The sequence below is a fragment of the Melanotaenia boesemani genome, chromosome 22, assembly GCF_017639745.1.
Source record: "Melanotaenia boesemani isolate fMelBoe1 chromosome 22, fMelBoe1.pri, whole genome shotgun sequence".
Lineage (NCBI taxonomy): Eukaryota > Metazoa > Chordata > Actinopteri > Atheriniformes > Melanotaeniidae > Melanotaenia > Melanotaenia boesemani.
The window spans coordinates 18,426,279-18,449,276 of record NC_055703.1 but is presented as its reverse complement, the minus strand read 5'-3'; the positions used below and the strand labels follow the sequence as shown (position 1 = coordinate 18,449,276).

At 37.1% G+C, this 22,998-nt stretch overlaps 1 protein-coding gene across 1 annotated transcript in view; it reads left to right on the top strand.

The window, feature by feature from the left end:
• Positions 1–11,281: 11,281 nt before the first annotated feature.
• enpp1 (ectonucleotide pyrophosphatase/phosphodiesterase 1) overlaps positions 11,282–22,998 on the top strand; it is a 30,328-nt gene continuing 18,611 nt past the window's right edge. Inside the window, exons 1-5 of the mRNA XM_041975920.1 lie at positions 11,282–11,590; positions 14,537–14,609; positions 19,427–19,487; positions 21,958–22,055; positions 22,137–22,216. Of these exons, the coding sequence (XP_041831854.1) occupies positions 11,456–11,590; positions 14,537–14,609; positions 19,427–19,487; positions 21,958–22,055; positions 22,137–22,216 (447 nt within the window). The 5' untranslated portion in view covers positions 11,282–11,455. The remainder of the gene's footprint in view (positions 11,591–14,536; positions 14,610–19,426; positions 19,488–21,957; positions 22,056–22,136; positions 22,217–22,998) is intronic.

Here is a 22,998-nt window from a genome sequence, read left to right as displayed (position 1 = left end):
CAAACCCATCAAACAGTATTTTCTGTTGGTAGCTTCTGACCTCTGGCAGTGTTAGCAGGGAACCAAACCAAGACCCTTATTACTGCGATTTTGGAAAGGCTGAAAAGACATTACTGAAGACAGAGCGTTGATTGAACATCAACTGTGTTCAGAATAAAAGCTTCCAAAACACTGATGAACATCTGACCAGCAAGTATGAGGAATTTATCTGTAAATTAAATATTTGCTGACTTCTTACTAACTTGTAAGTAAAGGGCATCACTCTAGATTTTTAGATTCCATGGGTTTTTCGGGTTATTTTAATCAAAAACATTAGTAGCGCTGTACTTCATTAAAGCTAATGAGAATTCACAGGATTGCTTTTAAGTTGCTAATATAAAGGTTCACAGTATTTAAAAAGAACAGCTGTAATGCTGGTATGTCTATTTTGCAGTTATTGTAGCAAACCTGAAACACACTTTTTAACATGTTGGTTTTTTTTTTATCAGCATTCAGCACCATTTAGTCTGAGTTATGAGTAAAATTATTTCATTACAATCAACTGCATATCTTTTCATGTTGACAAAATAGTTCAGTTCTTATTTAATGACTCTTAAAGATGTTTTTTGTAAGATGGTCTGTACCATTCATTAATTTCATTTTCATATATTTTGAATAACCACAAAATTTAAAAATAGCAAAAATATGAACAATACACTTAGTCTCCTGGAGAAACTATGCATAAAGACATCAAGGCAATATATCAAGGCAGCTGTCTTTCTAACATACATATAGCCTACACCACACACACACACACACACACACACACACACACACTGAGCTCTATGTGAGATTTTGAACTTGTTGGCAGGGCTTGGGCTGACTTAACTTTACTGTAGAACACATTACATAATGCTGTCATATGAGGACATCATTAAGGGCAATGCCATGGAGACAGGAGTCATTCCACCCCCCAGTTTCCAGCCCCACCTCCTCCCTGCACCCTGAAAGCATCTTGGGAGGGGTGCCCTTCAGCTGCCCACATCTCATTACATGCAGTTCAATGTGGCCTGCAGCTTCCCGCTGACATTCAATTAGAGTCTTTCATTTTCCCATCATTTGCTCTGCCTCCGTGACTCTGACACTGCTCCTGCTGTCATTTACTAATTATTCCAAACATCCCTCCAATTAGAGGTGAGTCTTCTTATTACGGCTATAGCACCCCACTAAGTGAGCTATACCTGTGTCCTACACAATAAGAAAAGGTGATGTATAATGTTATGAGTATTTGGGATTGCTTTGAACATAGAATCAAATATAAATTGTTGAAGTGGTCATAAGGCTTAAGTTCATGCATTTTTACCTCTGACTTGTTGTCCTTTGAATAGTTCAACTTTGGCTTTTCTAAAGGGACTCTAGGCTGAATCTGAAATCATAATGCATAAAAATAGCTAATTTTAGAATTGATTGTTTTAAGAGCAAAGCTTCCTAACATAAAAAATTCCCTATTTAAACATCATATTCAGGCAACACAATCTAACAGCAAGTTATAACTCCTGAAAAACAGTCCTGCAGATTCTAGATGCTTCCCTGCTTCAACACCTGATTCAGATTAAATGGATGTTCTTAAATGAATAAGTTATGTTTAAAGTCTATGTACAAATTAATTTGAATCAGGTGTTTAGAAGCAGCGAAACAGCTAAAATCTGCAGGGCAGCGGGCTCGACAACCAGAGTTTGACATCTGTGTTTTAAAACATCACTTTTGTTATTTAATTGTTAGTTCATTTAATATGTTGTATGATAATATATAAACCTATAAAGAAAGTGAAGAATAATACAATACTTTTATCTGTGAACAGCAATTTGATGTTTTGTTGTTTTTGTTGTTGTTGTTGTTGTTGTTGTTTTCTTTTTTTGTCTGGTCTTATTTCTTCAATCAGAGGATTAGTCAGGGAATTTCCTTATAGTTTCTTTAGAAGTATTAACTCCATTATTCTTCTCAAAAAGATGATCAATACCATATTGAAAATATAATTAACTGTACAATGCATTTTATTATTGTAGTATTATTTTATTCACTTTCAGAATAATCCTTAGCTTAATATTAAATTTGTGATTATATACACATCGACCTGCAGCCTAAATGTGTGACTGGTACTGTAACGTATTACTTTTTTAATGCAAATCCATCTGAGCAATAAAACGGTTGTTTGTATATGGTTCATATAAGCGTTTCATATGAGCGTTTCCAGCAAGCAATGACTAAATGTCATTAATAAGTGTTTCATATTGCCAGTCGGTCAACACAGAGAAACACACAACCACTCACGTTCAACTCCTAGGGAGAATTTCGACTGACTGTTTGGACTGTGGGACGAAGCTGGAGTACCCAGAGACAACTCCAACAAACATCCAAACTCCACACAGAAATGCTCGGCTCAGACCCTCCTCCACAGCAATGGCATGAACCAGGAACATTTTTGTTGTAAGGTGAAGGTCCTACCAAACCACTGTACAGCCTCATTAGGGAGACTAAACAATTAAAAGTCCAGTGCTCTATTGCTTCTATGTCACTAGAGTCTGGAGGAGTTAAGTTATGTCAGGTTCGGCCAAGAGCAAAATAAACTACCTGAAAAAGAGGAGGCAGCCTACACCATAACAAAGTAAAATAAAATACATTGACTCATCTCCCAGGTTTAATAAAAACATGTAAAAGTGGATGAAAAGAAAATGACAGCCCACCCCTACAAACTCCTCGAGGATCATACATGAAAAGTGTACTTGAAATAACTGATCTGTTGACAAGGTGTGGCTGGTTGTGAAGAAAGGAAAATGAGTAGTTCCTCTGCCCTCAGTCCAGGTATTTATGGGGATACGTCCTCCATAGGCCAATCCCTGAAGAGCTCCTGGAGGATGCACCAATCCTGGAATTGAACCTGCTTGCTAGAATTTGCATAATTAATAAACCACTGTGCATCCCTCATAACAGTCATAACAATGGCCTTAATGTCAGCACTTTATCCAAAATATGGCAGTTTAGTGAAAAATACCTCAAATCTCCTTAAGCTCAATACTTACATTGATTTAATGTCAGTTCAGGTTTATTTAAATAAGATTAAGGTCTCAGTGATACATAGAGCAACCAGAAATTTCCCAAAAAGGAAACACTTTCCCCTTATTTTAATACAGCAATAGCCTAAAGCCATACAGTTAGAGACTAAGACTTCAAGCAGTAAATCCACACAAATGAGAAAGTGGAGAAAGAACACTTGCACAAGCACTGCCTACAATAAACGCTAATCACTGAAATTGAAAATAGTCTGAAATATTTGTTATCAACATCCTCTTCTCCCCTGCTTCAAGGAAACACGTCTTTAACATGAGCTTTCACAGATGTGATGTCATCTCCACATATGTGTTTCATAACAAGGACCTACTGCTGCTCATGTTATCACCATCAGCTCTAATAAAACTTGTCACATGTCTGTTGTAATGTTATTGCATAACACTTGTCTCTATATGAACATTGCAGCCATGTTTCAAAGCCATGTCACCAGATTTTCATCCCAGAGAACCACGGTAAACACTGACAGCATGACTCTCATTAAAAACGAAAATGCTAAAGGTCACTCTTTGACTCTGAGTTACTGATTTAGCTCAAAATGGATCGATGACACACACAACAGGGATACATTTATAAATCATGCACAGTTGAGGACACTGGGAGGGCTTCAGAAATGAGTAGACTGAAGGTAAAAGTGTGTGTGGGCGATAAAATGCTAAAATTAAGATAGTTCATTATGCTATTAGATAGAATTGATAGCAATTAATGAGGTGATGGTACTTTTTTTTTTTAGGTGGATTATAAAACACCCACAGACTACATATGTACGAATAATTACATACTGAGAGTTCAGCTTGCAGGAAATAATTGACAAATCCTCTCTACATGTGAATCTGTGACAATACTATTATTTAAATCAGGTTGAAAAAGGTGCCATGAACATGCTCTGCATTCAGATTAAAAAACCAATAAAGAAGACACTTCACAGTTCCATAGATTTTCAGCTGGTCTTTAAATAGAGTGGACATGTACAGTATCTCACAGAAGTGAGTTTATTCTTTAAATTTTAGCTACCATTTTATTATGTTCTCTCAAGGGACAATACTGTAGAAACCAAACTTTAATGTACTTTAGAGTAGTAGTGTACAAAGTTAGTGTACAGCTTATATAGAGGTTAAAATTAATGTGAAAATTACTAAAGATGACCATTGTCTAAATAGCTGGCAGCACCCCATCATGAACATGCATGTTCAAACATTCAAAGCCAGCTGTCCTACTCATCACGTCTTTGCATGCTTGACTGGACCATACAAGTTTGGGTTTAATAGATTAGAGCTGCTAAATTACGTGCTTTGGGTACTACTCACATACTGGGCACTGGATGCTCAACATGGTACATCATGGCAAAGAATTCTCTGAGAATGTGAGAGACAGCAACTCCAGTCCTCAAGGGCCACTAGGTTTTAAATGCTTCCCTGCTCCAACACACTTGATTCAATTGAAATGGATCCAACAGATTGTTGTCAAGTTCTGCACAAAAATACAGGAAACATCTAAAACCTGCAGAGAGTAGCCCTCGAGGACCAGGTTTGCCCATCCCTGGCCTAGACAATAAAAAAATTGGTGACACCCTGAAACTGAGCAGAAGCGTGGTGGGGGACACTTTTTAAGTTTTCAAGTTGAAAGGATGAAACAGAATTTTTTAGAAAAATGTCAGTTTGGACAGGAAAATATTATTTTCTAAATAGCTGGTGAAAAGATGTGGTCCTTTAATGCAGAGCAGCATGTAGAACACAGAATTACTTGCTGCATCTACTTACATTTAGACATCTGATGTTTACCCCAGTAAAGGTCAGATTACACTAAATACTTCTAAGAATTAGATTTTCTATTCTTGGACTGGCACCTTGGGGACCTGTCAGATTTTAGAGTACACTCATGTCCCCTCATGCTACCCCTCTGGCCCACTGTTACTGAATAGCATCATATACAGTATCTTATGGCACATGCAAAGCAGTAGTTTTCCCACCACTGAAAAGTACCGTTTTTCCAGTTTAGAAAGAAAAGAGAAGGATACAATCTGAGTTTATGAACTGGAAGTGGGTTTTTAATCCACATCCTAGATGGATTTGGCCATCTAGTGCAACACCCAGTGGTTTTCAAAGGTACAACAATAAAACCCTTTATTTACGGATTATCTTTTGATCATTTATTGGTTTTCCATCAGTTTACCTTAAACTCTGTAGAAAATGTTGCCCTTTTTTGTCAGAGAAGACTATATACTTAATTCAAAATGACATTTTGTTTCAGTGGAACTTGTCTGTACAGCTTTTAGTGAAAAGGTTGCTCTCCCTTGTATCCAAGTTTAACTGCCTCCCTCAATACTAGGAGCTTAATTAATGAAGCTCTGTGTTGATTCTGCTTCTCAGAAGCAAAAAAATGAGCTCTTGTTCTTTGTTTTTTTTTTTCATCACAATCTCATACTGACATATTAGACACCAAAGGACTGGCGACCGGACCGGGGTTTACCCTGCCTCTCACCTGCTAATTGCTAGGCTAGATTTCAGCTTTCACATGACCCTGAACTAGAATAAGCAGTATTGAAAATGGACAGATGGATGGGTAAACTTCAAGGGAATTAAAACACAAACTATACACATATTATACTGCAGTTTTTATTCCATTAAAGCCTCTGCATTTATGTATATGTTGAGTAAATATGAAGTTGAGAACACAGAGGGAGGCTGATACGGTAAAATAAGGTTACACTTTACTTTTGAGCAGAGTTGGCAGTCCGGAAGACAGAATTTCATCCTAAGGTCTACAGACACTGACCGAAACGCCTCCACAGGCACATTTACATGAAGAGAGATGTGGGTGCACTGTTGTCTGTTACTATATGACCCACACTGTCACTTTGCACTCTGAGATACAATTCCTGCTGTTCTCTCGGTGCAGGGGTTTGTATTTGGAAAATACATCCAGACTTATGACAGAAAGCTCATCTGACATTCCCCCTCATGAGATTTTTCTGCAGTGGAAGAATATTTGGTTTTATTCCTGTCACAAACACTACCATATCATATACCTGCAAACGTACAGCAGACACATTGCACAACACTTCAGTACTCTACATCCAAAACAGAGCGTGTCTTGTCATCAGCAGATGTAACCATTTAACTCTGAGAAAGACGTGCAGCTAATGTGTGTCATTACCTGTTTTTATTTTCATTAAGGCTGTTGTTTTGTAAAATATGAACATGAAAAAAAATCAGACATATGCAAAAAAGTAAAGCATGGCATTATAGCATCAATAATCAAGATTATTAGCAGTCCTGTAAACTGATAACAGTTATATGATAATGTTGGTCGTTTTAAATGAAAATGTCAGCTTGCTAACAACCACAAGTTAGTTCTTTGTTAAAGAGCACAAGAAATAAAGTGTTAGATGCAAGTAGGTGGATAATCTACAACTGAAAAATGAAAGAAATGGCAGTATTCATATATATATATATACACACACACACACACATATATATGTCATCACAGTGGACAGAATAGACAAGAATCTGGCCCTTGAGAAAAAGAAAACCTTGAGTTTTAAACTGAGGGAGACAACTGCAGACAAGTTGCAGGTGAGACGGGGAGCAGGAAGTCAAAACTAACTAACATGTAAAGGGAACAGAGTAAGGAAATATAGCACGACTAGCAGCAGAAATCTATCAAGCACTAAACCAAAAACCAGCAGATTTTCTCTGTGAAGCCTGCTCTTAGAGCGGCTAATTCAGCACCCATCCTGCATCTTACCTGTACTGTGAGCTCTCTCCAGCCAGTAAAAGGCAGTCAGATGTTGACTCTTATCTTATCCCTTCCTCTGTCCCTTTCTCTCTTTCTTTTCTTCTCTTTCTCTGATAATGTCTTCTTGCAATGCTTTGATGAGTCAGCCGCAGTGCATGTTCGAAATGGTCATCATGTTCAAATCTAGCTGGTGGCATGAAACAGTGCATAAAGTACAACTCTGCTGTAAAGTGAGAAAATTGTAGTTTGTCAGCCTTTTAGACACAGCAGGGTAAAAACAACTCTAGTAATGTTCATAAAAAATGTCTATGTGCCATCTAAAAGGCAGAAACACGTATTTTAAGGTAATAAAGTTATACAACACCACTTTAAAGTAATAGAACAGAGCTGTGATGTTACTTTATGAGTGGCACAAAGAATACCATAAATCTTGTCTTTTTGAGAAAATGCCCTTTTATACATTTATTTAATTTAAACCTTGCATAAGTAGTTGAGTATTTTTAGAAAATGAAAGAAAGGTTTGGCATGTAAAAGTTAAATATTACCTGAGCCAAAAGAAACATGGCCAGATGTGGCCTTTCTGTGAAAACTCCTGTGTTCCCCCAGTGTCTGCTGGGGTTTTCTCCCATTTTCAGATTTCTTCCCACAGTCCTCAGACATACATGTCAGGTCAGCTGATGATAATAACAGTACCAAAGATTTGAGGGTGGGGGTACATATTTATGTTTATGTTAGCTGTAGGATGTACAGCGGTTGCACTCCACCACCCTGTAACCCTCTGGTTAAAGAGGGTGGTTTAAATTTAGTTATCATACTGTAAACAGACAGAAACTTTCTGAAAGAACTACTATTGGTATTGTGTTGTAAATTAGCAGTGATGCACTGTATTTCTAAACTACTTTTTACAAATATTACAAATGCAAAACCATCAGTTATTACACCAAAAAACAAATCAACATTAGTCAGTGTGAAGGCATCCCAGTTCTTTCCTTTGGTGGGAATTAAAATCCTTGAAAGATCCACATTTTTTCAGGTCCACAACAAAGCAAACAGCAGACTAAAGGCTCCTATCCAAATCCATGGTTGACAGGCAATCAGTGACAAGTTTGTGTGAAAACACAACAGTTTCTAACATATTGTGTTGAGGACTTAACCCTGATGAATGAATAATTCATGGTAGATTTACAAGTGCCTACAGTAAATTTCCTGGGGAGGATGTGCTTAGAACTTTAAGTCTATGAATTCTTTAAACACACCTACAGCTGCTGTTTATCAATGTTTTATTTATAAATCAGGACAAAGCCACTCCAACTTGCTTTGAGCAATGCTAGAGGCTTTGAATTGTCTTGTCAGTCTCAGACTTTCCTGCAAAACCTCCTAAAAAAAAGAGCATCACTTGTTGCTGTAACTTGTTGCAAATTAATGAAGGCATGCTATGATCAATCTAATCAATAATGAGCTTTTGGGGGTTATACAGAAAATAAAGGCTGTCAGAAGTGACAGCAGATTAAATTACACTTTTGTATCCTGCAGGGAAAACAGTTCAAGAGGTCACTGTAAGTTCATCTTTAAAATTTAATGCAACAAAGCCACGTATTTGTGGGTTTTTTTTTCTACATGTTTGCATTTACTTATTTATGATTGTCTAAATACTCATGTAAAATGTAAATTGGCAGTAAGTACTGCATGTGTAGGTCGACATTAAAGGTCATGTTGTAATGTCCAGCAGGGTTGGAAACAGCTGTAGGGAGACACTGCTGAGAGGCATTCAGTTCAATAAACAGGACACACACAGTCACTTCCAGATAAGGAAAAACAAATCACCCACTTAAACATGCACACACACGTTATTGTAGCGCAGAATGTAAACACATAATCAGGCGTATGCACTCTATAAATCCAGTGCATACACACACTTGCTGGGAGACAAAGATAAACCAAGAGTGACAACTTTTAACTCTGGGCTGTATATGAGTGCAAAACAACACAGAGGTCAGTGGTCAGGGGTACCAGCCACATGTGGCTTCCATTATCACTCCAAGGGACACAGCTGGATTTGAAGGAAAGCTGGACCTCACATAGTTGGAATCTGTTAAAGCTGTTAGGGATCAGAAGCAGTTTTACCTTAACGCGCTGCTTTTGATGACAAGGAAACGTCTGTTGATAAAGCGTCATTATGAAAGTGCTGCAATAGCGCCATCTTGTGAATGCTTTTGCGCACAAATTTCTACAGCACATGATGGTCAGGTACTCCTTTGTATAATGAGATGTTACATGAATGACTAAGTCCACTTTAGAGTCTATAATTATAGGTGGAGATCAGAATAAAATACATATTTGCAACTTCAGAAAATATTTTGTTTAGATTAAAAAAAACAAAAAAATAAAACTTGCATATCGCAAGGCTGTATAAAAGTTTTCAAGAAGCTAAAAAGAAAACATGATGAGCTGGGGTTAACTTTATGTGTCATTCACTGAGTTATAAGATCTTCAAGACTTTCAAAGATTTTGTATTTGATGTCACGACAACTTTAGGAACAAATACTGATGTACATAAGCTTTGGGTGAAACTTTATTTTACCAGATTAAAGTTTTTTTAAAGAATGGCATAGCTGTTACACAAACATTTGTATAGTGGAAGCATCAAAATAAACTGATGCAGACATATAAAACTCATGTCTCATAAGGAACTAACTTACTGTTAATCAATAATGCAAGCATTTTTATTGTAAATGAAAAACCAGATTCATTGAGTGAAAAGAATCTTCGACTACTTGAAAATGTCACAGCAATACCATGCAGCTTCATAATCATACAGACTGACAAACATTTTGGTTAAGAAAATCGTTGTGGCAAAAGACTTCCAGCAGGGGGTTTGAACAAGTCAAAAACCATGATAGGAACTTTTCAGCATTACGTGTGTGTTGTGTTAAATGGTTTATTTTCTGTTATTATGGTTGTTTTAGTGGCATCTGCCTGGATTAGACACAAAGGAAAGTGTCTAAATCTTTAGACATAAGCGACTGAGTCCGTGTAAATAAATTCAAGTTTGTTATATTTAAAGACAACAAAAGCGGTGACTAGATCGTTGAGATCTTTTCTTTGGCTTACCTAAATGACTAAAGACTGATGGTTAATCTGTCTGGACTTGTACTGCAGGATCTGCCTTTGTTTTCTTTGCTGACTTCTACATGTGTAACAGCTTGTGTTCGTTTATTCATATCATATTTTGCTTTATATTTTTGTTGGTCATCCTGGGAGGTCTGCACCACCCAAGGAAAGGAAGAAAGATTTTAATAAAAAAAAAAAAAAAAAAAAAAAAAAAACGAAGTGCCATCAGCACATTTTTTTTGTTTTAAGAAAATTAAACCACAAAAATGCAAATGTTGAAATCAAGTAAAGACCAAAACTGTCAGAAATCATAAAAATGTAAATACATTATTTAAAATATTAAGTTTTTCCGATATTAGGCCATAATTTCAGAGATATGAATAATGGCACATAAGAGGTAATTCTCCGTTCAAACTTTGTGAGTGAAAATGTGAATTGCTAAGTTAATTTGTTTGTGTACGTCAGAGGATAGATCTGAATGGATCAGGACCAAAATACATTAGTGACCTCTTGACTCAGTTTAAACCAGGTCATCTGGATCTGGTCTTGTTTCAGTTCCCAGAGTCAGAAGTAGACATGGAGAAGCTGCATTCAGCTTGTGTGGAACAAACTCCCAGAAAGCCTCAGATCAGCTGAAACACTCAGTTTATTTAAATCCAGGTTAAAGACCCACCTGCTCTCTGCTGCATTTTAATCATTTTAAAGTCCAAATCTGCATCTGTGTCTTTTAAGCTTGTATTTTTAAGCTTGATTTTGTTTTTAATATGGTTTTTGTCTAATGTTGTTTTTCTTTTTCCTTTCACTTTTGTTTTTCATTTTAAATTCTGCTGCTTATTTTCTGATGTTTCAGTGTCTTTGCATTTTTAATCCTCCTGTTGTTGAATTGTGCTGTACAAATAAACTTGCCTTGCCTGTACATACTAAGGCAATGAGATTATGTGCTTCCAGTTTTAATATTTAATGTATACTAAAACCATCTCTGTTTTTATAAAAGGGTGCAAATGGTACAGTTCTTTGAAAAGTACTTTAGCTCAGTCATCAGCTACAAACATGTGATATTGCATCTTTACATACAACATCTCAGTTTGACCACATGATGGCGGCAGCTGCAGAACTATTCTAACTGTAAATATTACTGTCCTCATGAACTTAGTGTAGAGAAGTCTTATAGCTGAAAATCTAAAAGTATTTAGCCATTTTTAAACATAAACACCCAGAACGTATGTATATGCTTCTTGAAATTAGACTACAACTTATTTTTAAAGTCGGAATAATCAGTTTTCCGGCAGGTCCTGATCAGACCACATGGTTGAGAACATCAGCCTCAGATCAAACTCGTGCGTCTGCCATAGACAGTCTGTGGTTGCTCCTTTTCAAACTTTAAGACGTCAAAAAAGGCGGTGCTATCACTGAACAGATCCTTCTCCTCACTGAGGAGCTGCTGCGTGCCGCTCAGTCCCCTCCTGGACATCACAGACAGGAGGTTTGTGCGCTCAGCAGCATGGACGCATCCAAAGAAGAAGATCAGTCCGCCGGACAGGCTGCGTCTTTATTTGGGACATCAGAACCGGAGAGTCAGAGGAGCCTCGCTGAGAGGAGAAAGAAACGGAATAAAAACTGTAAAATCATCACTGGGGTAGGTTCTGCAACGCAATTGCACCTCTGTCCGGACTTGGGATCTCCTCATTCCCCCACACTGCTGACAACACTTAAACTCCACATGTACTTCTGCACTACAGTCAAATATTACAAACTTTGTGTTCATGTGTTGCCGCACAATTTAAGTTTTTATGACATATTTTTACTCTCTCATGTCTTCATTGACAATGTATGCCCACAAAATGAGCACATGAAACCTTTCCTTTAACAGTCACATTAGTGGACTGCTGAAATGGTAAGGTATAAACTTGGCGTTTTGGTTCTGGAAAATTTTATTAACGTTTTTAAAAATTCATCTAAATGAGCAGATTAATCAATGCTGTAAATCGGCTTTATTAGCAAATTCATTCATCCTGAGATGAAAATTATCACCAGGAATTCAAAACCACGGCCTCACCTCGACATTTTTACACTGTTTACTCTCACTGTCGTTAATTCACAGCTGTCATACAGCTGTGACTGTCAGTGGTGCCAGTGTGAACTGGAAACTAAATGTTTTCACTCCAGTGCAAAGAGACAAAGGCCAGGAGTGTCTCTGCAGGTGGACATGACCTACAGTTGTTAGTGAAAAGCAGGACTGGACCTCCCAGCCCACAATGCTGATTCTGAAAGTTTGGCTCCATAAACTTTTGTGGCCACTTTGTTTTGCAGTATTTTGAGTCATTTTGGAAGCTTGCTGGGTCACACGACAAAGTAAAAGATTATTGTGTTGGGTTTTAAGACTTCTACTTTTCAGAATCAACTGGCCTGACAAATAACATTTTTCTTCACACACACATATACACATACATATATTATGACTATGATTAAGAATAGAGACATAGAGTGTGTGCATTTTTTATAAATGCTATGTATTGTATGCATATGATGTATAAAAACTAAGTTATTCAATATATTTAAACAAGACCAAGAAAAGCTAGAAATTTCCATTTTTTTTTTTGTAAATTGTAATTCAAGTAAGGGGGGGGGGGGGGGGTGTCAAAGTTTTAGTTCCCACTGAGAATACACGTGACACTGTTTATTATCAACACATAGACTCTCAGTAATGACAAACACAAACATTGTTTGTAGACCAAACAAAAAGTCCAGTCATGACTCACTAGTCACCATGTGTCCTGGTATCTGGAGTTTTTTATTTGTGTTTCCCTAAACTTTATATCTCGGAGGGAATGCCTCACATCAACATCAGCTTTTAATATTCACAAGTACTGAGAGGAGCCACATCTATTCTGAATGGAGGATTGCTTCCATACAATAATTAAAACAGCTACAATAAAAAAATACCATCCTGCTTTAGAAGATGTAACAAAAAGTGATGAAAGTGGCTAACAAACCTCAGCTAAATGCCACAGGAACCAGTTTCTGACTGCTAAACTCTGACACACAAGAGACTAAGTCTAGATAATGCTATGCTCATGTATGATGCATACATTTGAAATTGTAATGCTGGGACTTGTTGCACTTCAACACACTTGATAATCTTGCAAAAGAAGAATGATTGCAACATTTTTGGCTGAGGGCAAAAAGCAGGGTCAGGTTGCTCTTCAACTTGAGGATTACTCATTAAACATTTGCAGACTTGTGATCTCTAGTAGGAGTGTTTGAACTTGAACATCTCAAAAAAGGCCACATATGTTCGAAGTAGACTTCAGACATCAACTTATCCAGTTAATTTTCACCATGAAAGTAGTGGCTGGGTGTTATAATGAACTGAAGTACTAAGGTTTATTTTAGTCAGACTCATAGATTTCCAGCAGACAGACTGTTTACTTTCACAACCTGCAAAGACCACATATTAAGTCTTTCCCAAGATCCAAGTTTCCTGTCAGTTCACCCATAGCTCAAGAAAATAGGTACCCAGACACCATTCACACAGGCCATATTTTCATAACTGTCTAGGAATTCCTGTTCTTGTATATGTGAATGACTCTAAGCGGATTACTCGCGGTTGACGATTCCCACAGCTTTGTTTTTGAGACTTAACAGCAGAGTACTACAGTTTTCTCTCAGGGCAGAAATAGACATCCAGTTTATGAGACAGAGCATCATTTTTGTGTTAAAACAGGGAAAACTGTCACCAACACCTGAGTTTGCCTTCCATGTAAATCAACATGGAAAACTTACATCTCCTGACACGTTTTCTGTTTGGCTGACAAAAACGCATCAACACATTCATAAGAGATAATGACTGAAAACTAGGATGAAACCGATTGAAAAAAAGTGAGATATAAACTCTATGATCTCTGAGGACATTAGATATTTAGTATTAGCAAAAAGAGAAAAATATTTAAATAGATAAATAAGTATTCACAGTTACACTTACAAAAGAGGGGTCACATGATAGTCAGTGGGATGAAAAAAGAAAAAAAAATGTCCGCTCATGTCATGGGCCTTTATGAAAAATTTGATCTCTAATAAACTGTCACAGTTAAGGATATCACGAGCCGTATTTAAATAAACTCCTGCCTCCATGATAAGAAAACCTTAATAATCAAACAGGGCCCATCTCTAAATAAACAGATTTAGATCAAATAGTTGTCCTTTTGCTGCTTGTGAATTGCCACCCCCAAGCAGATATGAACGTAAGACTCCAGAACTTGGTTATAATGTTTATATAATGGTCACAAAAGACTACCAGCAGCTTAAATCTGCATTTTAGCTAAGCTCAGTCTCACCTAAATATAATTTATAATGTATTTAAACTAGTTTCCCCCCACTTTTCCTTTTATTAGTTTCAGTTGACATTAAGAAGGCCTTAACTTTGCCTAATGATGCATTTTTTTAAACAATGGCGGACATGAACAATATTGTCGTGACTGTGTAGTTTAAACATGGCATTCAAAATTAACATTTTCAGTCATGTGTAAGAGATTTTTAACCATTACACTGCATGTATTAAGCAAATTTTTTCTCTTTATTTTAGGTTCTCCTGCTATGCTTGTTGGTTGTCCTCTTGGCTGTAGTGATTTCTGTCAGAAAGAGCACTAATGATACAGGTAAGCCTCACTTTCAGTGACATTCTCTTTGTAAACACTTCACTCTCCGGATTTTAGAGTATGCCTTTAAAAGTGTCTGGAAAAGTTTGACTAAAGTTAGAGTGGAAAATGTTATTCTCTAAGATTTACATGTTTTGTCCTTTTGGCAGAGTGGGCTTCAGGGGCCTCGTTTGGGTTTCTGTACTAGATTATGTGATGGTCACCTGCAGCAGCAGGTCATTCAAAGTTTAATATGGAGCAACAACACCTCCAACAAAAATAGACTTTTTTTTCCCAAAGGCAAGCATTTAGGTGCACTTTGGATCATAGAAGAAGATGCAGAATGTGACTCATTCAATAAGCAAGATTTGCAAAAATGAAAAGGATTTTCAGCAACATTTTCACTTGGAAGCTTTTTTTTTTTTAAAAAAAGGCAGACATCGCGTCATCTGTTTAGAAAAGGTTCATGTTTTCTGTACTGGTGTCTGAGCAACCCAAGACAAATCTACATGACAAAATGTACAAGTCAGCACTGTTTAAATGTGTTCAAAAAAGTGTGTCCAGATGTCCATTTTCATAATACTGAGCATTTATGACTCAGTGCTGATCTGTGGCACACTGCCCACATTAATCTCAGCATAAAACTTTAACAGAATTCATACAAAAAATTAGCAACGTAAATATAAATATCTTTTACTGGAACTTAAATAGAGTTGAGTGTAACATGTTATATAAATGAGCAACAATATTCCTCTTCCGAGTTGGAATATCTCACATAAGTAGTAACAGACCTCATATGTTTTATCACTGAGGATCATCCACATCAGCATCATGATGCATATTAAATATTTCCACACAGTATCCATATTTCACTGCGTTGTTTTCCACTTTCACAGAATTTACATGTAGTAGTGGGTGGTGAAGCTACAGTATGTTCCTAAATGCCTCATGAGAAGCTTAAATAAGAGCTTTACACAGAAATGATTCCACTGGAGTTGCTCTGGGCTTCAACAATGCGAACGCCAAGTTGGAAGGAAATCAAAGGGAGTGGTTGATTAGGAAAGTGAAGATACACATACACACGCCTACACACAGATTCCAGGTTTTATTTATTAGTGTGATAATCAGCAAAAATGTCATATATGATGTCATATTAGAGTTTTATAAGTTATCAAATCTGGTAAGCACCTGTGTTAATAATATAAACAAACCACAGCAGGTTACATAAACTCAGATCTCAGTCTTTTTCATTTATTGGAGAACCCAGAAACCTCAAAATGCTAATAATCCATAAGCAGGTATCAGCATGTTTTTGTTTGTTTGTTTTGTTTTGTTTTATGTTGATGAATACCTTTTCTTTTAGTCAGTACTTGACCAGCATGAGCACTGAATGGGTTATACTGACTCAAACAGTGTCTCAGGTTTGATTCATTCAGGGAGGACTTGTTCCTGCAGTGATAAGTTGGCAAACTAACAAAGACGGCTGCTCTGTGCAGCTACAAACATACCATGACATTTACCAGAAAGCGTCTCTGATGCTGAGCTCCCTAAAGTCCTGCTCCAGATCCTTCAGAAACCTGAAACCTCTGGGTGGGTGCGGGGTTGTCTTCATGGTGGGGTGGCTGGGGTTCGTGTTCTGGGATTGCTGCTGATCGCCCAGGTCTCGGGGCCACCCTAGTCTGCCTCTGGCCTTTTTAGTGGTGTGGTGCATTTGTGCACACTCATCTCTGATCCCCCCTCATTCCTCCTACCCTGCATGCTGACACAGTCACTGAGTTGTCCAGTGGGTTTATACACTAAGAGCTACTTTTTTTTAGGTTTTTGTGTGTGTGTGTGTGTGTGTGTGTGTGTGTGTGTGTGTGTGTGTGTGTGTGTGTGTGTGTGTGTGTGTGTGTGTGTGTGTGTTTGGTACTCTAGTTTTCACTGTGATACAAGTTGTATATATTTTTTTTTGTTTTGGGGTTTTTTGGGGTTTTTTTTGTTCCAGCTTTTTTGTCTCATATAGGTGCTCCTGATGATTGTCAGCTTTGTTTTACTGTAAAAGCCAGAGGAAATTCTCTGTTGTGTTTCTGTACATCTAGCAGTGGCTTGTCTGGTGTTAGTTTGGATTGAAGGGTCGTTGCCTTCTATCTGGGTTATCTTTGTCTCGTTTTTCTACTTTTTTTCTGGTCAGGTCCAGCAATATAATGTAAATTTCATTATTTAGAACAGATAAATAAGAACAAAGCTTCCCTTGGCAAAGCAATTTTGCTCAGCACAACACAGCAGCCAAACCACCATTCGCCTTGCTACGATGCTGGACAGGACAAGTTAGGAAAAAAGAAGAAACTTGAAACTGGGAGTATTTAGAGGACCAGTGAAGGTGGGTTGAGTTACCGAGCTGCTAGTGAAAGAGAGAACCAGAGGTGAATGTTGGGCCCTGAGACTGTATGTGATTATCTCACAGGAAACATTTCTGTCTGTTTTTTTTTTTCTTTTTTTCCACTGCAGCAAAGCATGTCGTAAACATGCTTTTCCAGAAGAGAGGAATGTTTTCTGCTGCCTCTGGTTTAACGTGGGCAGCAGCGTCAGTATGCTCTTTGTTGCAAACCACCATGCCAAAACACCCCTCTTCCTTTTCTGGGGCAGCAGTGGTGAGTGTGGGCAGCTGTCCCCATGGGTGGGGTGCTCCCTCTGCTGTGGCATTTTCCTCTAACTTCTTTTTCTTACCCACCTTACATGAAAGCCATATGGTACAGATAAGTTTAGTTTTCCCTCATCCAGACTTGTATTTGCATGTTATTCACATCTATGCAGAGCTGCTGGAACTTCTACATCTTTCATAATGCTGCTTTCTTGGTGTGGCCTTTGGAAACAGATGAAAAGAAATAGAAATAACACAGGACTCCATGACTTTCCAGAGGTTAGCTGTTCTTTGTGCTAAAATGTCCAAACCGGGTTTCCCCATGGATTACAGATCGCAGCAACTTGTCTCCTGAGACAGAGCATCCCCGTGTTCGGTCCAAACCGCACTGCTGGCCTCCTGGCAGCGAGGAGGGGCCTTCTCACCAACATGCTAAGACTCCCTCTGTCGTATGTTTAGTCAGCAGCAAACTTGACAAATGTGTTGCTAAGGCACTTGTTTGAAAAGTGAAAAAGGAGGCCAGGAGTTTCCAGGTTGGTGCCACCTGTATGTGGGAAAATCCTTGACAAAGCATGTTTGTTTTGGGTTTTGTGTTAACTTATGTATACTGTCACAGCTTTGGAGGATTTATTCACAGCTCATGCCATTGCAACACCAACATTTGGTCTTCACCTGATCATTGTTTGACACATTCCTCCCAAACTGATATCCTGTGTCTTAGGCCAGCATTTTCTGACAGCTTTATTAATCAACATTTCTCTGTTATTTGACACGGGGATGCTCGATAATGAAAAAAAAAATGTAATCATTATGGTCAACTAGACAAGATAACAAGACTCAAATCAGGCCTAAAACAGGGCAGGAACAAATTTAAGTGTCATGGTTAATGGTGTTTGTCTCATTGTTAGTTTTGTTCCTTAGTTTCTTTTGTCCTTGAGTCTTATGTGTTTTTGGTTTCTTGTCGTATTGTAGGGTCTCATCTATGTTTGTCCTGTGCTCATTACTCCTGATTATACTCACCTGGTTCAATTATCTCATTCACTTCACTCTGTTAGTCATCCTCATACCTCTTGGTTTCCATTGCCAGATCATTGTTGCTGTTTTCCCTGTGTCCTAGTCTCTGTCAATAACCTTTTTCCTTGAATTAAACTGTGGATTATTGTATTTGTCTGCCTCCTGCTTTGTTGGTCTACATTTCGGTCCTTACCTCTGCCGTCCTGTGACATAAAGGGGAACAAATATCCAAAAGAAAGAAGCACGTGGGTTATGAAGTGAGGCAAGTTACTAAAACAACACCAATGTGGCATAGTTGTAAACATAATGCCAGTGTATCAACTAAAAAAAAGGTAGTAAGTTTGATATGCATAAAGAAAAAGCTGTTAGAGATATAAATGTTCATTTTAAATTCACTTTATTGGATGGAAACACAATTACAAAGGTTGACATGGTTGCTTCTCTTAGCTAATTTTGATACTTTATTTAGGCTATTTTTTTTTATTTTAATGTCTGTATCTGTTGCTTCCAAGTTCTCCCAACCATTATAGGTTTGATGGTGGAAGTTTTACGAGAAACACTTAAATAAACCTAGAGAAAGTGGTATGTAGGAGGTGTCATCCAGCTCATAAGCCATGACAAAAATGGAAACAAGGCAAGGTTAAGCCAAAAGTAATACTCAAATTTATTAAGAACTAAGGAAATAAACAACTAATTATAACAGATTTGTGGGAAGTGGGGTGAGCACATTGGAGAACTGACCAGGTGCTCCTGAACATGCTAACTGACTCTGCCCACTGGTCCCTGCAAAAGAAAGCAAAAAAATAATTAATAAATAAAATAAAAATAAAACAAGAACAAAAAATACAGAAAAAAAGATAAAAGAATGAAGCCCTGTGAATGTGAGAGGGTTATCATAGAGCCTAAGAACTATTTATTATCCTCAGGATTTGGTAAAAGTTGTCCAAATAATAAAAAAAAAAAAATTAAAATCATAACACCACTCTTTCTGTTGGGTATTGTTAGCTAAATCAGGCTATTTTTTTATTGTATGCACACAAAAATCTGGCATTTTTTTTATCCTCTTTATTTTGGGGGGCATCTGTCTTTGCTCTATATTTGTGTCTTTGGGAGCCTTAAACTTTTCACAAGAAAAAAAGCTATATACTGTACATAAATGGAAACATGGCTTTTCTCTCACAACTTTCTTCTTTTTTGGCAGATGGGGAGCTCTGGCTGCAGCAGGCCTTTGAGGAAACTCAACAGCCCCAATGTCCACCTGGGTAATGAAATACTTTTGTTTTATTGCTGTAAAATTTGGGAACTGGAAGGAAATAATAACTCAGCTCAGATGGCCAGATTCAGCTGATCTCCACCTCTTTGAGGGGATTGTTTTATCATGTTTTGTAGATTACAATGAAAGGATTCAGTTTTTATTCCCTGCAGGCATTTTGTGGAATTTAAAACTGTGACTACAGAGAAATGTCGGGGGGGTTTTCTGTCACTGTCGAACAGTTTTAGTTTGTTCATCTGTGTGTTGTTTAGAAGTTTGTAACTAACCCAAGCATGCTTTGTACATTTTTTTCCAATGGTGTAATTTTATTAGGGGGAAAATAGCTGTTTCTATGGAAACTGGGCTAATGACTGACTAATCAGGCATGTGTTGGATTTGCATGAGATGAACCAGCATATGTTTGTTGCTGCCCTGGTAAGGGAGTAAACCCAGACAAGCTCATCACACTATGGAAAGGAAACCTGTGGCTCCAAATTGAGTTATTTTTGGTTTGAAAAATATCAAATGTACAAATGTTGTCTGTGTTTTCCTTTTGCACCACTCACTCATCCTGCTGGGTTTCATTTTATTGTTTCTGTTGGTTAGCCACACTTGTGTTTTTATGTGGTTTGGTCTTTATACTTTTTTGGAAACATTGACTGCACATGCTTTTTATATGTTAATTTCTTAAATGCTCATCCCATTGTTGTTGGGTTAGACTCCGGGCCCCCCACGACCTGAGGATGGAGTGGTTATGGAAAATGAGTGAACAAATTTCTTAAACATGCAAATTATTTAAAGACCAAAGCGTCACAGAGAATTTAGATGTAAAGATGAAAGGAAATGGTAAAGCAAATTAATAAATGTATAAAAAGTTCTTTCACACAACATTTGCTGGCTGTAATGTTTTTTAATTAGTTAATCTATTTAATTTTTTTATTTATTTAGTGGTTTGTGTTTATTGATTTGTTACTATGTTTGTATTACTTTTTTCATATATTGGTTTGATTTGTCCTGTTTAATTTTGGCAAATATGTGACAAATTTGTGAATACTCTTGATTACTTAGCTTGTTTTTAACCTACAACTCGTTAATACGTAGAACTTCTTTTTTAGGGGTTCTTATATATTCAGACAACTACAAATTGTTTTGTGGACAGTTATTTTGTTTTTAAAGTCTAAAGTTCTTTAATGTGTGGCTTTTTCTTTGAGGAATGGTGCAGCATGTGATGAAAAGAACTGTTATGAGGAGTGGCCAAATCAACAAATTGTATTATTCAAATAAAGAAGGGTGAACACAGCAACTTTAAAGGGTTTCTTAAATCCACAGCAGACACCATATGATCCTTTCATTGAGACAGAAAGACTCCTTCACAGCATCCAACACTCCAGGAGGCAGGCATAGTATTATCTATAATAAAGAGAAGACTTCACCATATATAGGGTATATACCATATATATAGGGTTCACCACAAGGTTAAAACCATTCATAACACTCAAGCACAGGGAGGCAGATTAGACTTTGTCAAAAAAAAAACATCTAAAAAACACCGGCCACTTCTGGAACAGGATTCTTTGGACAGATAAAAATCTCCTGATCAAAATAAATTCCAGGTTGTAGAAATTTGCTCTTTGAAAATGCAGTAAAGTTAAATTTACTCCACATAAAGACAGTGACTCAAGGCAACTCAGGAGTTTCTGAAAATGATAAAAATTATCCATCTGCAGCTTTACTACACAAAGTTTGTGATTAAAAAAAATGCAAATGGTCATACCTTTAACCACATTTAATTTAAAACAAAGGGAAAACTGATTTATTAGCTGCTCTAACAAATAATTTAACCCCATTTCTAAGTACAGAAAACTCAACCCTTCTCATCCTGTAAGTGTTACTCATGAAAACCATTTATAATTTTATCTTTATGTTTACAGCTGCATCCATTATGATCTTCTGGAATATTCTTGTTATACTGTATGATACTGTGAATTGATGCTCACTTATCTCTACTGTCCATCTCATACATATCTCATCTCATCCCTGCTGGATTGGGATAGTTTAAACCTAAACCAGATTTTTGTCCCTTTCAGAAAACACATCCATCTTGTGAAGGTATAACTTAGAAAGACTCAAAAATAAACAGCAGCATGGCTTCAGTATGGATCTGGAAACGCATTATAAAGGATAAAAACTGCTTTACTGGTTGTAGTAGGTCCCAGACTTCAGTAATTTCCTGCAAACAGTTCTTTAAAAAACTAAAAATAAAGTTGTGTTGTTGTTTTCATACTTATTTGAAACCCTGAAAAAGGAAATAAAACTTTTGATACTCATCCTCTTGAAATATGGAGGATATGAAGTTTAAATTATTCAGAAGGCTAGAAGCAGGACTGCAAATAAAGTGTTTTTGTTTGTGTATAAACAGCTATGTGTTGCCAAAAATGGAGATGAATGATTCCATTAATCAGAAGTCTTTTCCTGTCCAGTTTTTCCAAGCCTCCTCTAATCTTGGTGTCCTTGGACGGTTTCCGGGCAGAGTATCTAAAAGACCATAGGAGCAAATTGCCTATCATCAACAAGTTACGTAAGTCACCGATATGTTTGACTTTTCATCTCTTTAAGGCTACCACACATCCTGATGTGACTGAACAATATTGTGTTGCAGGAAACACTGGAACAACAGCACCATACATCAGGCCTGTTTATCCCACAAAGACCTTCCCAAACCACTACAGTATTGTGACTGTAAGTCTTTCCTGTCAGACACATGACTTTCATTCATTTAATTAGAGATTACTTGTTAACTTATTTTGTAAGATCCAATAAAAGACTCTGTCAAATGTAACAAAAAAACAATGACTTTTTGCAAAAAAGTATAGGCTGGTAAAGTAAGTGTTAGTAAAAAGAAACAACTGAACAACATGTTGCAAATTGTTTGGTTAAATCCCAACAGGTAATGTGACATAGAGCCTCTCGAAAAGCCAAGCTGGGCAGAGCTTCAGAAATCTGTAATACCTCTGCATCCAACAGTAGCTGACGATGATAATTCAAGGCAAAACATAAATCTCTTGCTTAAAGGAAAACCTGAAGTGTGACTACTGAAGGACTAACGATGAATGAGAAACGGGTATGATGGAGACTGAGGAAATAAAATTAGACTAGAATTTATCTAGAAATAAACCATAAACAGAACCGAAACTCGCAGATTGTGACAGCTCAATGTAAAATTGAGACTATGCCATCATTTACAGTACATAACATCATCAAAAAGATGTTTGTTTTACTTAACGCTGCAGTTTCCCTTTGAGATTAATAAATATTTTTAATTTCCTTTATTTAATTTTATTTATGTTTAAGCTGGTATCTACAGTCTTGCTCAGAAGCATCACCTGACCGCTGTGTCTTATCACATCAGAGTGTTCTGATGACGTCAGTCAAAACATCAACCTAAAACAAATAATTACCACCTAAACTTTATCTGATGAAAACAAACAGTAAAATAAATCATCAAAAAGTTCAGAGAATCT